The 27,566-nt window shown below is 37.1% G+C and overlaps 1 protein-coding gene and 1 long non-coding RNA gene across 52 annotated transcripts in view; both read left to right on the forward strand.

Annotated features, from left to right (window-relative positions):
• The window catches only part of rims2b (regulating synaptic membrane exocytosis 2b), a 254,309-nt gene that overhangs the window by 98,446 nt on the left and 128,297 nt on the right, over positions 1-27,566 (forward strand). For 22 of the 50 annotated variants that reach the window (XM_073931550.1, XM_073931553.1, XM_073931557.1 and 19 more), the window contains exons 7-8: positions 13,023-13,900; positions 22,457-22,668. In XM_073931550.1, the coding sequence (XP_073787651.1) occupies positions 13,023-13,900; positions 22,457-22,668 (1,090 nt within the window). Of the gene's footprint in view, positions 1-13,022; positions 13,901-17,787; positions 17,965-22,295; positions 22,361-22,456; positions 22,669-27,566 lie in introns of those variants that run through there. The other 28 variants (XM_073931581.1, XM_073931575.1, XM_073931579.1 and 25 more) reach the window with 2 other exon arrangements.
• LOC141379032 (uncharacterized) lies at positions 693-9,900 on the forward strand. Of its 2 annotated transcripts, XR_012394956.1 has the most exons (3): positions 1,789-3,940; positions 4,052-5,549; positions 9,261-9,900. It is a non-coding gene; the product is annotated as an uncharacterized lncRNA (long non-coding RNA). The 2 variants fall into 2 exon arrangements; XR_012394954.1 differs by lacking the exon at positions 9,261-9,900 and having other exon boundaries at positions 693-3,940; positions 4,052-6,201.

Below are 27,566 nucleotides of genomic sequence, written 5' to 3' on the forward strand. Positions count from 1 at the left end.
TTAACTAGGCAGGTTAGGGTAATTAGGCAAGTTATTGTATAGCGATGGTTTGTTCTTTAAATTATTGAAAAAATATATAGTTTAAAGGGGCTAAGAATACTGTCCTTAAAATTGTGTTTAAAAAAATTAAAACTACTGTGAAAATGTCCTTGCTCTGATAAACATCATTTGTGTATTAAATCTTAAAAAAGCAAACATTTTAAAAAGAAAAGAAAGTTTAAATGGTGGCTAATAATTCTGACTTCAATTGTATATATTATTATTTTTTTTAATCTTTTAAATGTATTTTCCAGAATGACATTTTTATTGGTACTCAACTACCTTAATGGTCATAATAAATGTTTGTCATTAAAACATTTTCAGTTAATCTTTTTTTATGTTAAAGAACAATTATTAAGAATTTAACCAAAAAAAAAAAATTGTAGGAACCCTATGAAGTTTGTTTTTTCAATAATTTTTCATTAATAAAGTAAACAAAAGGAATAACAACTTTGTACTTCCATAAAAACAATTTATCTTTAAAAATACATAAAAATATAATAATAATAAATATTAATATTATTATTTAAAAACTGTATTTTTCATTTAAAAAAATATATATATAATAATAATAATAATTATTATTATTATTATTATTATTAATGCTGTTGTTATTTCTTTGAGAAGTAAGTTCTGCTTTACAAATTCATTATGTATTTTTCAATTTCTTCTGGAATGATAATCAAACAATAAGCTGAAATTTTATTTTGAAAGTTGTTATGAACATGCTTGAGTTTATGTAATTTCAGATTACGATATGACGGCAAAAATTGTAAAAAAATATGACTTTGTTGCATGTGTGATGAAAACAACATGAGTGTCACAAGTGTGTCAGCAAACAAGCTATAGCTAATTTAGTTGTCAGGGCTTGATTCTGTCTTGATTTTACACATTTTGTTTTTATTTACAATCTCCTTAGAGTTGTCTGTTATGGCACTCATTGTGTTCTGATGGCACAAGATGCTGTGTGACGCTGATAACTAGAGATCAAATTTATTGTATTGAAAAAAAAAAAAATCTGTGATAATAAATCTTCAGATTTCAATTCATCAACATGCTCAATGATAATCGACTTCCAAACATAAGAATTTAACAGTATTGGCCAAAACTTTTACTTATTACTGCATCTCTGTCAAAACCAATGATAATACGAAATGTTACAACCTTGTCAAACTAAGCATGATGAAGTGATGTATGATAGAATGACACTGTTGAATTTGAGCAATAGGTCTGTATGAAGCTATTCATACAACCAAAATCAGCCATGGCATAGTAAAGCAGTTACTTATTATTGATTTTTTGTTTCTGTGTGCCATTTTTTCCCCACATCTGCCTGCTATGAAAGAATCCGTCCAATTAGATTTAAGCTTTAGACCACCTGCCCAAAACTGCTGCTGTTGCACAAAAGAACAAGAATGTTGGATCCATTTTAGAAACTAGTGACACTGAAGAAAAGTATATCTGGGAAGAGAAAAAGAATGATTAAGATGAATTCCCACTTTTACTTCCTATTTTATTATACCGAATATTGTTGATATATATATTTTTCTCTATAATATGCTATTGAGTGAAGTGCTTAAAACAGCAGGAAGAGTGATGTGCGTCTGTTTCTTCAGTATGTGTTATACAGCAAGTCAGAGAGTGCTCATTCTGTCTAGATCTGTCAGTCCTATTGCTTGATCATTACTCCTGCTTTTCTGGATGGCAACACTCTGTGCTTTTCCTTGTTCTAATTTCTGTTCATAAACAACTGAGAGGAAAGTTAATGCAAATGACACTTGAAGCCAAATTGAAATATTATTACAGTGATTGAAACACAATTTAAGATATTTACGTGAAATCTGAGAGCTTCCGCATCCTCTACAGACAGCAAGGTTCCTGACTTGTTTAAAGTACTGAAAGGTATCATAAAATATAAAACAAAATAACACATTTTTCTCTTTAGTGTCAGTATGTTGTGCACAAGCATGGTGCAGTGATGCATAAAAGTTGTAGTTTTGCCATTATTAAAATCCAGCACATCTTTGAAATTAAAACTTTAGATTTTAATTGTTAATTTAACATAATTGTGATGGTCTAAAGTACATACTAAAAAAAATTGTAAATCCAAGGAATCATGTTTGAATTATTTTTTTCAAAGTTTTTTTTTGACGTTTAGTGGTTGTTAACAATTTATTTGGGCTGAACATTATGAAATTTAATATGTTTGTTTAAATCCAACACATAATTGGTTTGCAACAATTTTACAGACATCATTTCTTTCAGTGTAGGCTTTGAGACTAAACACTAATAATCTCATAAATTTGTATTGTGTAACTTGATGAAAACTGCAACATCAACTAGGGCTGATTTATGATAAAATTCAAAATTCAAGCTGATTTTAACTTCATTTAAGCTTCTGCTCAATAATCTGTAAGCCGTGGCAACAATTCTGTGATTACTCTTAAAAATGACCTGTTTTTGTTTGGTGTCTGTGACTTTAAAGCCAAAATATTTCAATATTACAAAGGCTGGTTTTCTTTGATATTAATTTGTCTATTAATGCTTCCGAAGCAGCAGACACCATCATCCCACTTTTAAGCGCTTTCCTGTTTCTTTTCTTTATTTATTTATTGTGGGCGTAGTTCAGTTGCACAATTCTGAATGGGCAGAACGAAAGTATGCTTACTAAATTGGATTTCCTTGACGTAGGGTGTCGTAAATGACAAAGGTACATCGTGACACAATTCAGTAGTTTCATCTTGTGTAATGTAGTATAGTTCTAGACAACTGATACCATGTCTGCGATTTTCTGAAGCATAGCGGACTGATTTTAAAGCACTTCACATCAGATGTTATTTGTTATTCTTGTGTACATATATACATAGAGTATATATTTTATATTGTAGCCTCTTGCGATGTAACTAATCACAAAGATTTAAAATGTGATTCGATTTTGATTACGATCGCACAACCCTAACACAAACACACCAAATATAATAATTTATTTCTTATTTGCTGTGAAAACTGTTTGTTGGCCAATATTGTTGCTTTCACAGTAGGGCTGCATGATCAACCAAAGGCAGGTGTGTGCATTTTGTCAGTAAAGCTAGTTCTGTAATCAGCAGTAATTTTCTATTATGTGCTTCAGATTGAGCGTCATTTACCACACAGAGTCGTAGTTTACTGAGAAGCTGCGCACAATCTTGTTCATTATTGCAGACAATTAAACAGCTGATTTTGAAATCAAACCTAACTGTTCTTTGAAATAGACAACTGTTTTCACTCACTCTGAATTACAAAGTCGTGTTACTGTTACATCTGGAAGTATGTGAAAATACCACAATTAATAACTTGTTTTTACTCCATACTCGCTTTATAACCTAAATTAATAAATACTTCAGTAATTTTGTGCTTTATTACTCACTTTGAATCAGTGAAAGCTTTGAAAACTTTTGTTTATTCAACAACTGCCATCAGGATTTCCTGGGTTTCTACATGGCTGTTTGGAGTTTCTGCTTGAGAGCACCCTCTGGACTTCTGGGCACATTTACTATTGATCATTCAACTGTGCTTACCAGACAGGATGTCCATGACAATTGGAGCATTTGATTTATCATACTGCCTATTTCTTTTTGATTGATCATACAACCCTAATTCACAGTAAATGTGAAATGATTGATCATCTTTGGGTTGATTATAGCGCTACAGTAATCATGCACTCAACAATGTGCTTTGCTGCTTGCAGCAAAAATATGGAAACCAAAACAACTCCAAGGGCTCTATTTTTATAATCTAGGCACAAAGTTTAAAACGCAAATGCATTAAGGGTGTGTCCGAATCTACTTTTGCTATTTTAAGGATGAAAAAATATGCTCTGCACCCTGGGACATGGTCTGACAGGGTTGCGCTTATTCTCTGTGTTTTGAGCATTTTTTTTAATTAATTTATTTTTTTTGTGTGTGTGTTGTGTAATGGCACATTTGCCATTTTTATGGCAGACCTTGTAAGTGGAAAAACTGAATTCTTTGAGGATAAAGAACGAGCCTCCACCATTCAGCTTCTTTACTTTACTTTTAACCTTTACTTTACTCCTTTACTTTCGTGAATAAGGAAACTATATTTTACGCACTCCACTGAAGACATCCATTAGTCTACATATTTACTTTAGTTTGTCAAGCGCAAAGATTTGTTTCAAAACTATTTTTTATTTCTAGCAAACCAATAAATGATCTATGTTAATGAAGTGTGGTAAAAAATTGAGTTATGCCTAAACAAGTGTCCTAAATTTATGCCCTATATGGTGAAGCAAACGTCTCCATAACCTGACAGATGGACAAATCTAAACTTGTTTTTTTTTTTTAAACGAATGTAATATGCATATAATAAACAATACTGCTAATAATAATAATAACCTGATACAAATGCAAATAGTCATGAATGAACTGAAAAAAAGGCATGGAGGCAGTGATTTTTATATTTATGTAGAAAATAATAATTTTTGTAACATTTTAATCCTTTAATTTTTTCATATGTAAAGATATTTGTGTGCTGCTGTGCATCCCGTGTGTATTAGGCAATGTGTAAGCGTTTGAACCCACATAGGCGCATAACTAACGCCTGTGCTGGACTTTAGACCAGCTTTTAGATGGTCAGTTGCATGGTTTATTTTAGTTCCTCAAATAGCAACGCCTTAACAAAGCGCCTTAACATATCTCTATTTTAGACCAGGACACCCATGAGTCCACAAAGTGGTGCAAATGGATTTGCCACTTAAACAACGTGGTGCAAAATGTGAAAATTAAGGTTGTGCTGGTCAGAAAATAGCAACAAATTACACCAAACATCTCTTACGCCTTATCGCGCTGAGTATGATAGTTAATTTCAACACTTTAAAAATGTCTCCTGGAGTCCACTCCCAACAGAGTTAGATCAACACTTTTAAAAGTGTTGGCATATCGAAAACTATTATAGGGTTAATTTAACCTCTGGGCAGAGTTAAAAATGTAACTATACTTAACACCACTTAAAAAAAATTATGTAGCTGTTCGATGTAATTATTTTTTTTACTACTATATATTGTTATTGTATTCAACTCTCTTGAATGTAAATATGGGAAAGATAAGAAAAGACTAAATTACAAAGAAACATTTTGTTTGAAAATGTTCACTTTTTCAACAATTTATCCAGTTTAAATAAAATGCAACAATATGGCACCAAATATGGGTGTCACGGTGGCGCAGTGAGTAGCACGATCACCTCACAGCAAAAAGGTTGCTGGTTTGAGCTCCGGCTGGGTCAGTTGGCATTTCTGTGTGGAGTTTGCATGTTCTCCCCATGTTCACGTGGGTTTCCTCCAGACGCTTCGGTTTCCCCCACAGTCCAAAGACATGTGGTACAGGTGAATTAAGCTAAATTGTCTGTAGTGTATGTGTGTGAATGAGTGTGTATTCCCAGTGCTGGGTTTCAGCTGGAAGGGCATCCGCTGTGTGAAACTTATGCTGGATAAGTTGACGGTTCATTCCTCTGTGGTGACCCCTGATTAATAAAGGGACTAAACCGATAAGAAAATGAATAAGTGAATGAATGGCACCAAATATGCTTTATCATTTTTATTAGAACAGTCAGTATCAACATAATATGTATGACCAGTGGTCGAAAAGGCTGTCCCAGTCTTTTGGTCTACTCATAGACAAGAGTGGGCATATCTACAAATGTTTTGACAATTTGATTTACAGTTTCATCAGAGCAGTTTGAAAATCTTTCATTTCTGGTGTTTCATTGGTCATCAGTTATTTAAAATTGAATTACTAAAATTGAATTATTTAAAATAAGCTGAAACAACACATTTCTTGATTTATTTTGGAACTACTTAATTGTTTTATGTTTAATTCAATTAAATTTGTAGGAACTAATAAGGTAAATCAAACCCTTTATATTGTCCCAACACAAATCAGTTGTGTGAAAGCCAACATTTTTTTACAGTGTGGCTGTTATTTATTGAATGGGCAATGAAAATAAGTCAGTCTGTAATAAGTCAGTTTGAATTTACTCCCCCACCAATCCAACTCAATGGAAAGTAGACGCCTGTTTGAAAGGAATCTCACAAACAGCACAGTCTTTGGTTATTTTGTGTGGTGCTGAAATGTTTCGTGTTGAATATGAAAGTACATACACAGTCCGTCATAATCACGTCAGTGTCTCAGCTGTGCTCAAAATAGCCTTTAGTTTAAAGCAAACAACCTCAAGTGTTTGTCCTGAAATTTCTTTCTGTTCAGTTTATGCAAACAACATGCTGTCAAGACAGATGGCATTTTAAAATGTGCTCCTGTGGTGATGTACCTGTGTGTGTTGGGCTGATGTGATTGAGAAGCTTAGAAATGACAAGGCTTGATTCAAGGGAAAAATTATCTCTCCATTGGCTATAGCTTTTTTGTTAGCATGCATAAGATGGCACAATGGATGATGTCACATTTACATTTAGACATTTAGCAATCATTTAGTGCCGGAAAATGGTACAGCTCAATATGGTAGTGCTGCTGACTCTGCAGAATTGTTTAATGATGTATTGCCCATGTCAGTAAAAGTAAGTTTGCCCAAGCAGAACTCACCACTATAATGCTGGAGTGCTGTGGGTGGTTATTAAGGCATTTTTATGTGGTTTCCAGGGTGTTCTTCTCAGTGCCTTTTAGTCTGCCACATTTACTCCTTCAATGTCTGTGGGATATTTTCAGCCACAGTCAAAATTCTCCAGTCACAAAAAAAAAGTTTCTTCTCAACAAATTATATAATCTGAAGTATCAGTTGATCCTTTGAAACAAAAAATGAGATGTTCATGTATAATTTTGATAAAGTAGTTTGTGTTTTGAACAAGAAAAACAAATTATTTTAAACTAAAAATTATACCATAAATGTCTTATTTCTTAGCTATTTCTTATTTCAAACCAGTTTTGTTTTGTTGTTGTTAAACACAAAAGGAGATATTTTGAAGGATGATGGAAACCTGTAACTGTTCATTCATTCATTCATTCATTCATTCATTCATTCATTCATTTTACTTTGGCTTAGCCCCCCAATCATCCCCATCCACTGAATTAGCTCTATCACCGTCTCCCCACTTTTCCTATAGCTGGTGTGTGGTGAGCGCACTGATGCCATTGTCTTGCGGCTGCTGTCGCTTTATCCAAGTGGATGCTGCACACTGGTGGTGGTGTTGAGGAACCCCCCCTCATGATTGTAAAGTGCTTTGTGTTTATGGCCATACACAGTAAATGCGCTATATAAAAACACACATTACATTACATTTATTCATCAGGGGTCACCAAAGCGGAATGAACCGCCAACTCATCCAGCATATGTTTTACACAGCAGATGCCCTTACAGCCGCAACCCAGTACCGGGAAACACCCATACACACTTATTCATACACGTACACTATGGCCAATTTAGTTAATTCAATTCTCCTATAGCACATCTTTGGACTGTGGGGGAAACCAAATCGCCCGTACAAATCCCTAGGCAACACGAGGAGAACATGCAGACTCTACATAGAAATGTCAACTGGCCCATCTGGGAATCAAACTAGTAACCTTCTTGCTGTGTGGTGACAGTGCTAACCACTGAGCCACTATGTCACCCACTGACATTAATTGTAGGAAAAACAAATTCTATGGAAGGTAATGGTTACAGGTTTTCAACATTTTTTTTCTAAATATTTTCATTTTTGTTTAACAGATTCATAAAATCAGACTGGTTTAGAACAAGTCAAGGGTGTGAAAAGGATTTTCAGAATTGTTATTTTTGGGTGAACTATCCCTTTAAGGCTTGCCAGTAAATACTTTAGATCAGGGGTCACCAAACTTGTTCCTGGAGGGCTGGAGTCCTGCAGATTTTAGCTCCAACCCTAATCAAACACACCTGAACAAGCTAATCATAGTCTTACCAGGTATACTTGAAACACCCAGGCAGGTGTGTTGAGGCAAGTTAGAGCTAAACCCTGCAGGGCACCGGACCTCCAGGAACGAGATTGGTGACCCTTGCTGTAGATCAACTGTTGTGTTTTAATAATGTTATTACATAAAGTATCAATATGCCATAGCTGTTGCGTCTACTTATTACATTATCCACGTACAGTAAAAGCATTAAAGGTGCAGTATGTAAGTAGTGGTTGTACTAGGTATTGCAGTTCAAATCTAAACTTTGAATTTGGGCTTTTTCTACTCGGCTCCTACTCTGAAAACTCCGCAAATGCAGGTTGCCAGATTGACTGCACCAACATGAGTATCTGTGCCTGGCTATCGAGCAACAAATGGAATATTTTCATGTTAAAGGAGTTTTTGTCCAAGCCATCGCCTAAAATGTGTATTTCTTGTGGCTGAACAAAAACATAAACTACTATGGCAGAGGTGTCCAAACTCGGACCTGGAGGGCCGGTGTCCTGATTTTAGCTCCAACATGCCTCAACACACCTGCAAGAATGTTCCTAGAAAGCCTAGTAAGAGCTTGTTTAGCTAGCCTTAATGTGTTTGATTGGGGTTGGAACTTAACTTTGCAGGGCACAGACCCTCCAGGACTGATTTTGGACATGCCTGTACTATGGCAATGATCACCTCAGGTACTGATCATGTGCTTTTTTTAGTGTGAAATGCTACAATGTGAGTCTGAATAAGATTTACGTGACAGTTACAATATTGGCTTAATAAAAGCAGCAGCAGATCATTTACCCCAGATCTTGAAAATAAAATAAAAATAAAATAATCTTATTCGAAAATGAATGTTAGAACTGAGACTCAGTGCAAATCAACAAATATCATTTACTCAGTGATCGTGTACTTTCACTTAATATGTTTGTTATGTATCATTTAAACCTTTCCATTTTGTTGGAGTGCACTATTATGTGCTTCTGAATGGCTGTATTTGAGTGTTTTTGTCGTGGTGGTCTTATTCAGGGGTGACACGGTGGCACAGTGGTTAGTGTTGTCGCTGGTTCAAGTCCTGGTGGGGTCAGTTGGCATTTTTGTGTGGAGTTTGCATGTTCTCCCCATGTTTGTATGGGTTTTCTCTGGGTGTTTCGGTTTCCCCTACAGTCCAAACACATGCGCTATAGGTGAATTGAACTATATTGCCCGTAGTGTATGTGTGTGAATGAGTGTTTATGGATATTTCCTGGTACTGGGTTGCAGCTGGAAGGGTATCCGCTGTGTAAACAAATGCTGGATGAGTTGGCGGTTCATTCCGCCTAGGGCTGTGCAATTAATCGAAAATCCGATTTCGATTTTGGCTTCAAACGATTATGAAAAAGCATTAATCGAGATAAACGATTATTGCATCATTTACCGCCCCCTTTCCAGCTGTTGCTCCTAAAATCGCGAAAGACCGCGTGCTTATGTATGTGCGGCACGCGCAGACAGCCAGAAGCATGCGGCCGGTCAGCATTCGGTCTCATTCGCACACTGAAGCTGGAATTATACTCGCGCCTGGCGCCGCATCACGCACCTCCGCTGACCGTGCGCGCACCTCGCGAAACGGACGAGGCGCAGACATCTAAAGTCATCTTATTGTGAGCGCTTTAATGGTTCAAAAGACACGTGAAAGAGAAATCATTAAAGAGACAGCGCGCGATGTTGTTTTTATCATTAATCAAACAAAACGAGAAAATCCCTCTGCTCTTGACTGAAGGACTTTTTTAGCTAAACTTTTATTCTTACAGTGAAGATGCTTAAAGCACAGTTTGTTTCATGTTTTTATTCCATTTTATTTATTTATCTTTCCTTTGCAGGGAGGAAAATAACTGTATGTATACATTGAAGTCAGAATTATTAGCCCTCCTGAATATTAGCAACCCTTTTCCTGCCCAATTTCTGTTTAATGGAAAGAAGTTTTTTTTAACTTATTTCTGATCATAATAGCTTTGATATCTCATTTCTGATTACTGATTTATTTTATCTTTGCTATGATGACAGTACATAACATTTTTCTAGATATTTTTCTAAATACAAGCATTCAGATTAAAGTGCAGTTCAAAGGCTTAATAAGGGTAATTAAGCAGTTCATTGTATAACAGTAGTTCCTTCTACAGACAATCAAAAATATATTGCTTAAGGGGGCAAATAATATTGACCTTAAAATGGGTTTAAAAATATTTAAACCTGATTTTATTCTAGCTAAAATAAAACAAATAAGCCTAGTAGAAAAATATTACAGGAAATACTGTTAAAATTCCTTGCTCTGTTAAACATCATTTGGGAAATATTTATAAAAAAAATAAACATATTCTCAGGAGCGCTAATAATTTTGACTTCAACAGTAATCGTTTTAAATAATCGTGATTACAATTATGACCAAAATAATCATGATTATGATTTTTCTCAAAATCGAGCAGCCCTAATTCCGCCTCATGAATAAAGAGACTAAGCCGAGGTAAAACGAATGAATGGTTTGGTGCAGCTGGAATCTTGTGCATTGCATGTTGTTGATACACAGACTTACAATGTATGCTGCTCAGCTAATGTTTATAATTTTAATATTTATATAGTTTGCTAATTAAAAACCACCTAATGTGAGTTTTGATAACTCTGAATAAGCATCAGCCTTGAAGACTGAACTGAAATACGATGTGTTTTCTACCAAGACAACCCAGAGTGATGAAATATAATTGGATAAACTGGGTGTAGGTGGGCTATAGAGACCAAAACAAAGGCAGACATTCTGACAAGGAATGCACATTTTCAAAGGAGAATAATTTACATTATCATTAAGTATGCTCACTTAGCATGTGTCTTATATCTGTAAACATTTTATGGTATTTTAATCTTTAAAAGAGTCAAAAACCTACATCTATCACCTTTAATTATGAGATACTTCAGAGAAACGGAACATCTTATTGTATCCAGCGTAGATGTAACTAGACATCGGAATGGGTGGGATTAGTTAAAGACAGACTGCTGGACGCATCTGCTGTAAGTGAGACTTATTGGCATGGCATGACGTAGTTAACACAAGAGAGATAGTAAGAAAAAGAGAGGAATCTAAATGCATTTGGCTCTGTTTTGGCACTTGACTGTTTCTCTAACTCGGTGTGACACTCTTCCCCTGATGGTTTTGGCCACAGCCAAATACTGTGCCCTTGCAGGTTAACCACTATGAAAACTATGGCTCAAAGGTCTGCGCTGGCAGATGGATTTCTGACCACTGAAACCAATCCAACTGCCCACTCTCACAGAGCTTTACGGTCCCTGTGGGCTCCTCGCAATGAAAGAGCTCTAGGGCAGGAACAGCAGTGATGCTTGTTGACGTGTTCCTGCTTAAACAAGAGAGTCCTGAAGCCCAATGGAGATGGGCTCATGGGCAGTGAACTCGAGGTGACTTCTGCCATCAGATAGTTTAGTCTGTGTCAGCCTGCGGAGCTGGCTGGACTTTTTTTCTGAGTAGGAGATAATAATTAGCCATGAGTCAGCCTCATTTACAGCAGCTACATTAGAAAAACTATATGAATTAGAGATACAGTTTTATATAAGATTTCACATTTAATTAGTTAGAATATCTCCATTCATTCATTCATTCATTCATTCATTCATTCATTCAATGCATGAAGAAATCAGGATTAGGACCCTTAACTGAGGACTTGAACATGGGTAGTGGGGGTATCTATGTCCTTCTTTGTAAAGTTTCTTCCCGGGTGTTTTGAGTTTACACTGTAAACGCATGCAATACTATTGTACAAGTAGCTCACACTCATTCGAGGAAAAAAGAGGCAGGAACAAGTGAATGTGCAATAATTTTTGTCATAAAGTGGACACAAAACCAAACTCATTTTGAGCTCCTTCAAAGACTTCTGCCCTCACCCTGGCCCTCGCCCCTCATGTGTCACTGCTTCCACCCTGACCAAGCACAAGTCCTTAAATCCAATATTTACACAGGACATTCTTAAAGGGATTCTATCATGCAAAATCAACTTTTGGAAGTTGTTTGGAAAGGCTTTGTGGAAGTATAGTGTGTCTACAGTCGTACTGTAGTGATATAAAGAGTTTAGATACAAAAACCACTATGTGCCATCGGAAAATTTCCTCTAAAATTTGCATTTGTCTTAACCTCCTGAGAACGTTTTTTTCTCGCGCTTAAACCATATCTGACAGATTATAACGGCTTTAACACACACCTTTCAGAGTTGTGTGTCACAAAAACACTCAAATTGCTATTGAAGCGCATTTTCGGAGCTCAATTTACTAGTGTAAATGATGTAAACGTAAGTTGTAAACATTTTATTGGAAGACGCTGGTCGCTATGGCACCCTCCATGCAGCAGCCAAGAAAATGGTCTGTAGGATCTAAATTCCAGGGATTTTGAGGCCTACCGCAACGTGACATAGCAGTGAAGTTTTGTCAAATTTGCTGTGGATATGTGGATATGCAAAAAAGGTAAAAAGTTAACCGTGTGTTTGTGCGTGTGTGTACTGGAAACTTTGTAATGCCATTTCTGTGTGACTCATAATTGCAGGAAGGCTTGAATAAATTCCACAACAAATACAACATAAAACCATTGGATAACTTTATAGTTCAGTCTTACTGTGTTATTTTTGACTCAGAACCTGGATCTCTGACAAAAGTGACAAAGTAGAACCAGGTCATTTTTATTTAAAGGCACAGGTTACAATTTCCTTTGAACCCGAATTTTTTTTTTTCAGCAGGGTGTAATAAATGATCTGATTGGTATTTTGAGCTGAAACTTTGAGCTGACACAGTCTGGAGACACCAAATACTTATCTTACATCTTGTGAAAGGTGTAAAATAGGAGCCTTTTAATGCGTAACGGTTCACGGTTTAGTTAAGGATTATTAATTGTGTATGCAGAACTGTGTAGAATATTTAGAGATCTCATCCCTAGTGTGAATTACTTAAAGAGTTGAAGTGCTGTAAATTAGTTTGTAAATACCGATTCTTTTCCTCAGTTGATCTGTCAATTGCATTGACCAGTTTTATTAACATTAATTTCTTTTCCATTGCTAGAAACAGAAGCCCATCAGCATCCAGGGACCCAAACGCGGCATATAACCAAAGGGAGGGGGAAGGAGGATTGCAGTATGCCCCGGCTGAAGGTGGCATGCCCCGCTCTCCGTCCGACTACGGACGTGACCCTGGCCATTCGCCAAGGAGTTCAAGAATGTATAACGAAGTGGGTGACTATCAAGACAGTCGAGGACGCTGGCACTCACAAGGCCAGCATTTGGACGGCCAGTTAGATGACTATGAACTCCAGAGGAGGCGTGAGGAGGAATACCAGGCCCGATATCGTAGTGATCCCAACCTTGCACGCTACCCTATTAAACCCCAACCATATGAGGAGCAGATGCGCATCCATGCACAGGTGTCACGGGCTCGTCACGAGCGACGTCATAGTGATGTATCACTTGCCTACACAGAACTCGATGAGCCTCTGCATGGCCCCGGTGGCCGGCAGTCGCGACTCCCTCTTTTGGGAGGCCCAAGTCAACGATCGTACTCTGTTGACAGGAGCTCACCGGGACATCGGATGTCAAATCATAGCCCACCCACACCACACCGTAGCCCTGTACTAGGTGATAGTCGACGAGGACTGGCGGAGCCAACAAGGAAACCCATACCCCAACAGCACCACTTGGACCCTAGCTCAGCCATGCGCAGGAATAAACGGGACAAAATGGATAACATGTTGCGAAATGACTCTTTAAGCTCAGATCAGTCTGAGTCAGTTCGGCCTCCTCCACCTCGACCCCACCGCAGCAAACGCCTTGGCAAGCTCAGAACCATGGGCAGCTTTAGCAGCTCAGAGGAAGAGCTAGCCACCACGCCAGAGTACACCAGCTGTGAGGATGTGGAGCTGGAGAGTGAATCCATCAGTGAAAAAGGTAAATGCTTCTGATTCTGAATATGGTAATTGCATTGCTGATTCAGAAAGGTTGTGGTGTTACCGTGAGAACAGTTGCATGAAGCATTTATTGTTAACACCAGTCTTATCAGTGTCCTAAAAAGATGTAGTTTAAAGTAGCTATAATCCAAGATCTTAAATTTGATTTCTTTTTATTGACCCGTGTCGGCATGTTCTCATCATGTATGCATAGGTTTCCTCCAAGTTCTCAGGTTTCCTTCACCATACAAATGTACTGTATGTGGTATAGGTTGATTTTGGAGAAATGGTTAAAGTAAGCTCTCCTTAGTGTATGTGTGTGTGAGAGAGTTTGTGGGTGGTTCTCAGCAGAGGGTTTGGTTACGGTAGCAAGGGAATCTGCGGAAAAAACATGTTCTAGTGTAACTGGTGGTTCATTCAGCTGTGGCGACTACTCATAAGAAAGGGAATTGGTTGAAGGAAAATGAGTGAGTGGATGATCCTTCTGGATTTCTCTCTCTTCGATAAAGACCAAATTTGGCAGAGCAGTACTACTAATGGTGATTGTGAGGTTAGAGTTATGGTGTTGTGAGTAATGTTGCCTTACTGACTCAATTCGAGGAGGCTTTTTTAATTAGGAGAAAATGGTGCTAACATTTATTGATGAATTATTGCATTTTTTTTCAGTTCTGCTTTGAAGCCCACTGCATTTTAGAATTAAAAGTGTTTTTAAAAGCCAATGCTGAATATTAACTAGATTGTGATAATATAGTTTCTGCCAATGTGTCGTGTTTAATGCAGTTACAGAACTTTGAGAGACTAGTAGACTAATCATTTGGGTTTGTGAATGTTCTCCCTGCGTAACATTATTAGGATAGGAAGTTGAAAAATTTGAAGTTTAAAGACTTGCAAGTAGGGCTGAACAAAAAAAATCGGTATCGGTATAAATTGACTGTACATCATTGTCAATATCATTTTAAAAAGTTTTGTATGAAGTTTCATTATGAAGGCTATAGTTTTATTAAAGTGTGGCTGCTGAGCGAGCGACTTGTAAGGAATGCCAATAGGCTTAGGGTGTAAGTTTGTCATTTCCAACGGAGGCACTCTACTTGCATGATGCGCACATGGGAGCGACGCGCACATAGTGTGCAAGCGGCGCACACGTGATGCGTGCATTTTTCTGGTACACCTAGTTTAAAAACATCTGAACTTTTCTGAACGCCGCGAGCACACTACAAATTTATATAAGTAGAACTAACCAATCTGCTTCACACTTTGTATGGAGTATAAACATTTTGGTAAAAATGGTAGACTATTTACCAGATACAAACACAGTGCACCCAAACAGAACAGCAGTGCTTTTTATTTTTCTCTATAAATTGCAATGGGGTGTCCGTTTGTCATCCTCTGAGTGGATGGTTAATGGTAACCTCTTTATGAGAGACGTCAGGGGAGCAAAAGTGCAAATCGCATTGAAAATGGTGAAGAAAGCCATGTGTTCGCTCTTATCACTTCAGGTCAGAATAGCAACACATGCTAAAATTAGTGCTGTATAGCTGGAGTAAGTACTGTAGATTGTAAATAATCAAAGGATGTAAGGATGCCACTTTTTGGTTTCTTTTCTTGTGCATCCCAGCCACAAGCTCCCCATCTGAAAGATTTTTTTTTTAACATAGGGGGTCATGTGGTCATTTAACTTCACAGTTTGTGATGTTGCAATGTGTATTTGAATAATAATGGTTCATTTCTGTGCTTGAAAGCTCAGATTTGATTCTCAGAAATTGTTTTGTTTACAGAGTTTGAGGTTTACTGTGTCATTATTATTGACACCTTACAAATGTTGATCTAAACATTGATGTTTTTCATTATTAAAACTATTTGCCTTAGTATTGTTGGTAAATTTAAATAAAATGGTTAAACAAAAAAATTACAATATTTCTAAACGTATTTTTTAAAAATATTCCATAATTACCAATACCGAATTATATGAAAAATTCATGATATGCCATATTGCAATATCATCCAGCCCTACCAGCAAGATTGTTACATTGACCTCAGATTTATCATGGATGCCAGACTATTGCTAACTCGCTTTTAAATTCTGCTTTGACGTTGTTGAGCTCAGTTGTAGCATTCATTATTTGGTGACCTCGCACAGCCTTTTTCTATGGATAACTGCCCTTAAGATAAAGGAGAATCCTCTGATGCTGTATATTATGTGAGGTGAGTCACATGACAGGGTTTTAAACCATGGAAGGTGTTTCATTTTTTTAGGCAGCTTTAATTATGTAATGCAAGCTGGGCTAAAGATGGTACATTATGAGTGAGAATGCTATGAAGTGCTTTAAAGCACACAGTCATACAGTACCATTCTCTAATAAGCAAACTTCTGCTGGAATATGAATGCTCACAGATTTTGCTGTAAGACAATTAAAGTGAGTAATTATGACCCCAAATGACCGGATCATATGCCCTTTGTAACTTAATTACACCTACAAGCTGTACATTAGAATAGTAATTTGTGCTACTATTAATATTTCATGAGATAAAAAAGGTACCACAACAACATATATTTAAGTTTACTGCTTCGGTGGTTTTTCTAAGAATATATCTACATTAGGTCCCACTTTATATTAAGTGTCTCTAACTACTATGTACTTACATAAAAAAATAAATACAATGTACTTAGTGTGTTTATAATGTATTTGAGAACACTTGTGTTGGTTTTGAGTTGGAATAGAGGTTGGGTTATGGACAGGTTTGGTGGTATGGGTAGGTTTAAGGTAAGGTGTAAGGGATGGTCAACAGTGTATTTACAAATGTAATTACAAAAGGTAGTTACAGATGTAATTACATACATGTATTTAATCAACCATAAGTACAAAGTAAATACATGCATTTACACTAAGTACATTGTAACAAACTATTAGTTCCTATGTAAGTACATATTAGTTAAGGCCACTTAATATAAAGTGGGACCCTACATTATAGCATGGCACCACTGTTATGACGGTCCATAAAAAGCCAGGTCAGTTTGATATTAATGAGAACACAGCAAAATGGATTTCTAAAAATGCTAATAGACCCTGACATTCTCATTGATCAACAGCTGCCTACTATCACAGTGCTACAGCAAAACTTCAAATGTAATTTTCTTTTGTAGTCCTGTTGGCCATTATCCAGCTTAGCTTGCCATGGAGAGATATGCAATTATGTCTGTCTTTCCAACACATTACATACCTGTGCTTCTCATTCTCATGGTAGTTCTTCTACCATGTAAGATATGACCTGTGTTTCTGGCCCCTCCCATAAAAGCTCTGATGTGTCAGGGTCACAATTAGCTCAATTGGATAAGCTTCTTTGCACAGGAGCAGTCTTGAGAGAGCTCCCCAAAGCCTTTCCTCCATCTTTAGAATTAGCCAGAGGGAGTGCCAGGAACTTTGCAGAGGAGAGCGCTGGTAAAGGGTCACTTCCATGTCAAAGTCAGAAAGTGAAATTGCACCAGTGCATCTGTCATGGCCTACTCTCCACCACAGCTACTTAATGTACTCAAGAGACTACAGTGGAGCAGGAGTTTAAAGAATGTAGGACAAACCATGACCCATAGATATACTCGCTCTCACTTGCATTCTGTTCTTTCTTAATGTTTCTATAAAGTGTAGCTGACATCACATAAATAAGCCTCCACACACTCCTAATTTCAATAGGTATTTAATTTGAGTGACTATATATGTTGTATCCATGTTGGTTTTATTATTTTTGGTTTTTGTTGAGGCAGTGGATGTTTTCCAAGGTTCTCAAACCAAAAGCAACATATGTAGCAAACATCCAATCATTCTTTCTGACCTCATAATAGAGGCTCACCTCTTGACTGTAGACAAGAAGCAGCTTGATCTCTGGCAAGCTTATCCTTCTATCGAGTGCCATTGGACATGCATCAATCAGTCAATCTCAACTTAACCTGATTGGTTAAAAGTACTCAATTCCCTCCCCATCTGCGAAAAGAGAAAAGGATTTGGTTAAAGTAGCAAACCGGTGGAGGTGCACACCAACAGGCTACACTGTGTGAAGTCAGGGAAAATGGTGGTAAGTTAATATTTCACCAAACCTTTAAGACTTGCAATGGAGACAGTTCTGCTGCTGTGTGCTTTGGAGTATTTCTTAGTCTTAAATCAGTAAGGGCATCTAAATGTTTATTCTTCTTGCTGCAATTTGCAATTCTGCATAACACCACCAACCAGAATGTAGAACAATCTAAAGAAAAGAATGGGACTGTTGGTTGGGTGCAAGTGATTGAGGCCAATGTGTGCTACCATGGAGCCATGAGCGAGCTGTAGGGGTTTTTGGAGTCAAGGATCAGCCCGGCAAACTCAGGGAAATAGTCTGCTGCGATGCGGGGACTATGTAGGGCAGGGTGTTTGAGCTGGCTTACAAGAATAACGGTAAGCTCATTATTCTAAGGCATGAACTCCATTTCAGTGCATGGAGAGAGAGAGGGAAAAGGAACTACATAGCAAGAGACGATGAAAAATCATGGAAATTCTTTGGTTTGAGATCTTCCTTGTAGAGGATGTACCAGAGCTTGACGTACTGACCCAAATGTGACTTGAAGAGCTGCAGCTGAGTTCTGGCCTTTGTCCTAGTAGATGTGGTCGAGTAAATCAGCTTTGCGGAACTTTAACTCGCCAAGGTTTGGAAGGGGTGGTGCAGCAAAGACGGATTATCAGCAATTTATTGGGACTACACAAAACCGCTTCTTTTTTCAAGACCCTTGGGGAAGTCTGCACATGGTGCTTGGACCAATGGCGTATGCTTCTGGTTTGTGAAGCATGGTGTATGTTAAGGCAGAAGTAATGTCTACTGAAGTAAGTTTTTACATTGCTCATTCTTTTCATGGTAGAACACAGATATAACTGCATGTTGGCAGGGAAATTGGGGTCAGGAGGATGCCATGCTGGTGGCAGTAATCAAGCTTCTGCAATATTAAAGTTTCCATGCTGTACTCTAGAATACAGTTTTTTTCCTGTTCACTAGTGTTTTTGTGATATTACATTGATCTTAGCTGTTAACATTATAAATGCATAATACCATATTTACTTTATTTTTCAACAGCAGTTTGCTTTCTTAATCAAATATGCTGTTCATTTTTTGCAGTTGTACAGTTGCAGTTTTGTTTAAAATAATTTATTTTGCATATGTAAAATAATCAAAAGAGGATGATGTGAGTTGTTTAAATAATCAAAGTACTCTGAAATTTAAACTTGAGCTTTATGCTGGAAAGAAGGTGTCAATACAATATTACAGCATTGCTATCTCATCCTAACCACTGTGTTTAAAAAGTTCTAATCATTTTTGGCTAATTTTTGTTAACCCCATGCTTGGCTCAAAGCTAACACAACTTGAAATAATGTTAAGTTGTTTTTGACTAATGCCAGCATGTCTTTGAGGTACTGCCATTTGTTGTCAGATGTTAAGCCAAGAAGCCAATGTGTGTGTCTTTTTTGAAAACTGCTCATCTACTTTTGTTTTCAGGTTCATGTATTTATGTGATGCTATTCACCTTTTAAAAAAAATGTATATTTGCTGTTTCTTTCCTTTTACATATTGATTAGGTAAGTGTGTACAAAGAAGGTAATTGCCACTGCTATATGTTCTTTTAAAGGGATAATTGACCTAACATTGTAAATGCTGTCGTAATTCAGTCACTCATATGAATGATTCCAAGCATATACTGTATGTATACTTTACATGCATTTTTGTATTGAATAGAAGCTTAAGTATTATTCAATGGCCCATTTCCACTAAGTTGTACAGTACAGTACGGTACAGATTGGTACAAGTCACATTTATCAGTCTTGGGTTTCCACTCCCAAAAGGGTATCAATGTTACGACAGAAAGTTTCAATAAACATCAATCTCGCTTGAGGAAATATCACAGCAAAGCTGTATAGGTCGTTCACTTTTCATATGAGAAGCACTTCTCACAAAACTGATGCTTTAAACGCACAAATACTTGTGTAGAAATGTTCATTACTAACCTTTCTATGAACATGATTTGATTATAACTGGAGATCAATAATAAGAGAGCAAAATTGCCTGCTGTAACATCTGCAATTATATAAAAGAAAGAAATAAATGCAACATGTATAAGCACATAAACCCTAAAAAGGTGGTTTGCCATCTCCAGGTAGGAGTAAAGTCCTTACCCCAGGTGGAGAAGTTCAAGTATCTTGAGGTTTTGTTCATGAAGAGGGAATGATGGAGCTTGAGATTGACAGGCAGATTGGTGCAGCGGCTGCAGTAATGTGATCGATTTACCAGTCCGTTGTAGAAAAGAAGGAGCTGAGGCTGAAAGGCAAAGCTCTCTATTTACCAGTTAATCTATGTTCCTACTCTCACCGATGGACTCTCACCGTCCGAAATGAGTTTCCTTCACAGGGTGGCAGGGCACACTCTTATAGATAGAGTGAGGAGCTCTGACACCCAAGAGGAGCTCAGAGTAGAGTCACTGCTCCTCCAGATCGAGAGAAGTCAGCTGAGGTGGCTCGGGCATCTGTTTCGGATGCCTCCTAGACGCCTACCTAGGGAGGTGTTCTAGGCATGTCCCACTGGAAGGAGGCCTTAAGCCTGATTTATACTTCTGCGTCAGGTGACCGGCGTAACCCACGGCGCATGCAACGCGCGTGGCTGTGCATTTATACTTCTGCGCGCTGTCTCTGTCGGTCTGCATTAACACTTCCGAAACCCTAGTTGGCAGTGAGGTGTAAATGTTCCTCTGTGTCGAGTTTCTTCTCTGCTTTTTTGCTTTTCCTGAACACTTCCGGGATGTACAAGTGGCTCAAAACGCGCTCATTTTGAGGCAGGAACCGGCGGACGTGCAACAACTTTAACTATGAGGTAAACACAAAACAAAACTTTCCATCTGGAGCTTCTTCACGGGACTCCACACTTGTAAACAATCGCTCGCGCCATTCGCGCGGCTCTCGGTCCCGCCCAGACTCGTCAGCGCTACCAAGCCGACCAATCACAGAGCTTACGCTACGCGTCGTTGCAACGTGTAGTTACATTTTTTGAGAGGTGCACGTCAGCGACGCCGATGGCCACGGCGAAGGGCTATGCGTCAGCGCTGTAGCATACGCCGGCGTTTGACGCAGAAGTATAAATCAGCCTTTAGTGAAGACCCACAACATGCTAGAGGGACTATGTCTTTCACCTGGCCTGGGAACGCCTCGGGATCCCCTCGGAGGAGCTGGAGGAAGTGTTTGGGGAAGTCTGGGGTTATTTTCTAAGACCCGCCGTGGAAAAGCAGCTGAAAAATAAGATGAGATGAACACATACAGCCCCGTACAGTCTCCAATATGTTACAAATTACAGTAAAACTACACACAGCATAAATTTAGTCCTTACTTGGCTTCAATACAACATGCAAAATATAGCCCACAGTCAGTGCAAACCTCTCATCTGTGTCTTTAATCTTCACCAGCACATGTAACCTCTTGTTAAAAAGTAATTCCGTCCTTACAGGTTCATAATTGTCCAAAAGATAATGATAATAGTTAAACATGGCAGTTTGTTTATGTTTTATGTTGCTGAAAACATAATTTGCTCATTTTTTTTCCAGCTTCTCCTGTTTTTCTGCGTTTCACTCTCGTTTGTCAGTTTCTGAAAGGATCAGATGTCAGAAGCACTTCAATAATCATGCGCATGTTATTATTATGAGTTGAAGAAGTTCATTATTTCATATAAATTCGCGGCGAGCTCTCTAGAGAAAGTGAGTCGCTCGCGTTTTGAGACAGCCTCGTAAAATAACAGCAGGACACAGCAGATTTTGTTCTGCTTGGCTTTGTGGCTGTTCAGCAAGATGATGACAAGGTTTTTTGAGCTTGGTCCGACTATGGCTCGTTAATATATTTACATAGTATTGCAATGTAATGTCTCGGCAGTGTATTTAAAAATGACGCTTTCTTTGCATTCATTCTCCTGGCTTGTGTACTAGTGACACTTCTCTGTTAACCAATAGCGTTCAGCTGGGCATCTAGCATCAAAAAGTGATAAGGTACGGCTCGCTTTTTTGGTAACTTTCGACAGTAGAAATGGCCATAAAAGTGTACCGACCTGTACCGTACCATACCACTCAGTGGAAACAGTCATTAATAATGCATTGCTATTTCTGTCTAAAACATCCTTTTAAAAAAAAGCTTGTACATTCTTTATAATGTTTCAGAGACACTAAAAAAGTTTTATTTTGTAGAATGACAGTAAATAATGACAGCATTTTAATGTTTGTCAATATACTCCTTTTAAAGACCTGTAAAAGAAAGTGTTTGAGTAACCGAATGCCATGTATTTGCTTCTATGAGTTAATTCTTGTTTACACAAGTGTGTGCGTGTGTGTCCTCTCACTGTGCTGTCCTCAGGAGATATGGATGGTCACTGGTGGGACCATGCGTCTTGGCATAGCGAGGCCTCCTCAATGTCTATGGTGAGGCTTGTGATCCTGTCGCCCCATTTCCCCTCGTTGAATTCACCTTTGCATGTTTTGTTTCTCCTCCTTTTTTATATCATCCATAACTTTTAGGCAACATTCAAAGGGGAAAAAGAAAAACAAATGAGCAGGCATATTTTTTGGACACCAGTTATGCCCCGTCTGAGAGGCAAAATACAGTGGTGCGATTTTGGGAGGGCTCCCATGAAGAAGACGCGGAGTGGTGCGAGCCGCAGGTCAAAGATTCAGGGGTTGACACTTGCAGTAGCACCACGCTAAACGAGGAACATAGTCATAGTGACAAGGTACTGAGACCACTTCCTGCCGCCTGCCTCTCGCTTCCTGTGACTGACCTGCTCGACATGCTCACTGTTTCTGCCCCTCGAGGGTTTCCTACTCTAACCATGTCTCTCAGAAGAGAGGACAACCCTCTTTTTCTTTTTTTCTTCTTCTTTTTTTTTTTTTTTGCTTTGCTCCACTATCTTCTGGCTGCAAAGTTGTAAAGCGCATCCTAACACGCAGAAAGATGAATGACAAACTTCCTGGCACTGTTTGCTCCATATGCTGCATGCTTCTCGATGCGGACAGATGCTCCATTCTGATTGCAAACCTGTTTTCCTCACTTGGTCACGTCACCTTTTCACACTGTTCCCCCCCTTTGGGATTTCCTGACATGATTTTTTCCACACAATCCTTCAGTCTCAGCTTAAACACAGGGGTAGGCTAGTGTGGGAATCAATCTTGCACTAAGCAGTTGTTTTTCTTTTCCCCTTTTCACTGTCTCATTCTTCATGCTGTCCTTTCCTGTCCCGCCTTTTGTTTTTGTTTGTTCACCACCTCTTCCGCAATAGTCAATACAAGTAGCTTGCTACATCCATACTTGCTTGAGGGTGTGAGAGCTTTGTTTTTTTGTTGCTGTTTCGGTTGATTAATGGATTGATCAAGATCAGTACTTCTCAACTTGTTTTTCTTTACTTGGTTCAAAAGTAAATACTGATATTTGTCAATGGTTTGCTATTGATATTTGCATCTTTGCAATGTGCTAAAGCAACAAGCATGTGAACTGGAGTTCTTGTCATAACTGACTCTTTGAAGTGATGTGAACAGTAAACAATAAATACAGTGCTGTGCATATATAAGTACACCCCTCATAAATCTACCTTTTAAATTCATTTTTTTTTACTAGGAAGCTATACAATATTATATTTGTGCATATAATTTAGATTATTCAGTACCAAAGCCAAATCTTGAGCTCATCTAACAAAATAACTTACAAAAACGGTCCAAAAAGTAGTTCATCCAAATGTAAATGTTATAGAAAAATAATAAATACAAATTTAAAAAAGAGGAAAAATCAAAAGAATCAATCAATAAATAAATCAATAAATAAATTTTTGAAATTTTGTTGGTTGTAATTTGTTTTGCAGTACTGTATTTAGCTTGAATTTAATCGTATTATCTTTCAATTTCTGAATATGTTTGGTGACTAAAGTATATTTTTATAAATATCTCTTTAATAAATCTGTTTTGTTTAAATGTACCAAAATACATTGCCTATTTTTTTAAAATGACGTGTACTCAACTGCTACGCCCCTGATGACAGTGCATACTATTTTACTTGCTATTTTTCAGTACATTCACTTTAAGGTGACATTTAAAGGCTTAACTGGGTTAATTAGGTTAACTAGGCAGGTTAGGGAAATTAGGCAAGTTATTGCATATTGATGGTTTGTTCTGTAGACTATCGAAAAATTGTGTAGCTCAAAGGGGCTAATAAATTTGACCTTAAATTGGTTCAAAATTAAAAACTGCTTTTATTCTAGCCAAATAAAACAAATAAGACTTTCTCCCAAAAAAAAAAAAAAAAAAAAATATATATATATATATATATATATATATATATATATATATATATATATATATATATATATATATATATATATATTATCAGACATACTGTGTATTTAAATAAGAAAAAAAACGAATCCAAAGGGGGCTAATAATAGGGTATATGCCGAGCTAGTGTCGTTCCCATACTGATAAACTTCCGGTGACCTGTTAGTGTGAGTTTTTTTTTTTTTCATTTTATACGGTTCCTTTTACTGCATCGATGTTATAATGTCGTTAAAATACAATCAGTTAAACAGAATTTGGCATTCATTTAGTTGCTCAAGCGTAAAACGAGACAAAAAGCCGTTTGCTCGCACACGCCCGTCAGAATCAGCAGGCTTGCGCGGAAGCTCCATTGCATACACTAGGGTTAAATTAATGGTCATATTGTAAAAACATGGTAGGGAAAACGTAATTTAATGCAGTATTTCTGTTACAATCTGAGACCCACTTTATATCAGATATCACTTAGCCAGTGGAGATTGCTAATTTTTAAAGATAACAGGCCTTAAACACGCCGATTTTGTGTTGGCATACAGGTTACAGGAAACGATTAACCCAGGTTACTGGTAAATTAAAAGTCCTATTAGCATGCTTCGGCATACATCCTATTCTGACTTCAGGTGTGTGTGTGTGTGTGTGTGTGTGTATAAATATATATATATATATATATATATATATATATATATATATATATATATATATATATATATATATATATATATATATATATGTATGTATATATATATATATATATATATATATATATATATATATATATATATATGTATATGTATATGTATATATATATATATATATATATATATATATATATATATATATATATATATATATGTATATATATATATATATATATATATATATATATATATATATATATGTATATGTATATATATATATATATATATATATATATATATATATATATATATACATATACATATATATATATATATATATATATATATATATATATATATATATATACATATATATATATATATATATATATATATATATATATATATATATATATATACATATACATATAAGGGCTCACATTAAGATTACTTTAGATAGATAGAGCAGAGCACACACAACAGCATGCGATCTCTTTCGCGCTTTTAAAAACATGAATGGTTCGAATGTACATCAATGAATGATGCACATCCCATGCTGCAAAAGTGACATTACGGTGCATCCATTTAGTCATTTTCACGTGAATCTGAGCTCTGCAGAGCAAAAAATGTGTACAATTGGAAAAGGGGTGGTATATGATGCATTAATCGTTTTTCTCGATTAGTGTTTTTTCATAATCGTTAGAAGCCAAAATTTAAATCGAAACTGAATTTCAATTAATTGCACAACCCCACGTCAAAGTATTACAAAGCATATTAACTAAAAGTTACACCAACTATAACGAGATATTAATCCGGTACAGAAAATAATGGCATGTGGACTCAAGGGGCCAACTTAATGACATTGTAAAGCAACAAAACAAAATTCATTTTATTTAGGATAATGCTTCATCCTTTATCCTAATAATGCAGTGGTGTTCAAACACGGTCCTGGAGGGCCGGTGTCCTGCTGAGTTTAGCTCCAACTTGCCTCAACACACCTGGCAGGAAGTTTCTAGTATATCTAGTAAGAGTTTGATTAGCTGGTTCAGGTGTGTTGGATAGGGTTGGAGCTAGGGTTGGGCCGATAGACGATGCCATCGTCCATCGCGATGGCCAACAAACTTCACAATGCTGAGCCTGCATCGCGATACATTGCCCCGCCCCACATTTATAACTTGTGCAATTGCATGTCATCTTAATAGCAATAACGTTTTTTTTTTCATGAGCTGTGTTAAATTTTACATATAGCTGCCGCATGTACAGCTGACAGCATCGTGAGGATTAAATGAAGGATTATACAGTACCTCTCATGCTTAACATGTGTAGATTCTGTGGATTACCTGCAACCCCTGTCCCACAGACTTTACAGTTAATGGCTTTAGTCATTTTCATAGCAGACTTGAAGCCACTGGAAGTCTTTTATCCACTCTTGGAGAAGTGTAAATGGTGGATTAACATTAAGCACATGATCACTAATAAGATGTGGCATTATTAGTAACTTCAGGTAAATCTGTCAGTGTTATTTTCATTCTCTCATCTTCAGCACTTCACATTTTCGCGCTTGTAGCTCCTGTCATCTAAAGGCAGAAGGCATTGACTGAAGGATTGACAGCTGATATTAACCAATCATTCACACTCGGTTCTAGAGCAGTGGGCCAATAAGAAGAGCACAAAGGCGGGGCAAGCATTCCGGGCTTTTTTACTTCAGCAAGTTCACATAACAACTGTTTTAATCTGTTCCTGAGTGCTGCGTTTGGCAGTTTTAGGTGCAAAGCTGCATTCTGCATAAATGTCTCCTAAATCCATGAGAAGTTTGCAGTGAAAACTGTGAAAATGCACTCGCACAAATGCTTCCAAATATACTTTTAGGTCACATAGATGAAATTTTCGATGCCATCATCCATCGCGATGTTTCATATAATACATCGTACGATGCCAAATTGATCAACATCGCCCAAACCTAATTGAAGCTAAACTCTCCAGGACACCGGCCTTCCAAGAGTTTGGACTAAGTTTTTTTATTTTTATTTTTTTACCTTGCTATAATTAAAGATTTGACTAGTAAAAAGTATTCACTTTCTCAAGCAAAATTCTTTGAGAACTATGGCTTGTACCACATGTCCACAGTTTTACATGATGTAGACTCTGGGCTTCATTAGTTTTTCCAAATAAAGTAAATGTATAATTTCTGAGTTTGAAGAATCATATGTCCTAAACATACCTCACGTGCACAGCTCGTATGAAATATCCAACACAATCTCACAGTATTTTGTAACATTTTGATTTAGTGGCTAATTCTTATGAATTTGCAAGATCTGATTTGTACAGTTTAGTACGATTTGCTTATCCCCCAATGACGGTTGGGATTAGGGGCAGGGATGGGTGCCATGCCTCCTTTTCAAAATCATACTGAACTTGCACAAATAAAATAAATATGTAAAATAGTTAAGTTTCCTAATGAGATCAGGAAATGTCATGTGGAATCATGGTAATTACAACATAGCATTAATGCAATTTTTGGTCCAGGGCATCAAACGTTCAGCAATTTTTATGATGTCTGAGACTAATTAGATGGTACCTCTAGCCAACTCCAACCTTAATTGAAATGTTCATTAAAATTTAAACTTACTGTAATACATAATAAAAAATCACGTAAAACAAACTGTGATCTA

The sequence above is a fragment of the Danio rerio genome, chromosome 19 (assembly GCF_049306965.1).
Source record: "Danio rerio strain Tuebingen ecotype United States chromosome 19, GRCz12tu, whole genome shotgun sequence".
NCBI classification, from domain to species: domain Eukaryota; kingdom Metazoa; phylum Chordata; class Actinopteri; order Cypriniformes; family Danionidae; genus Danio; species Danio rerio.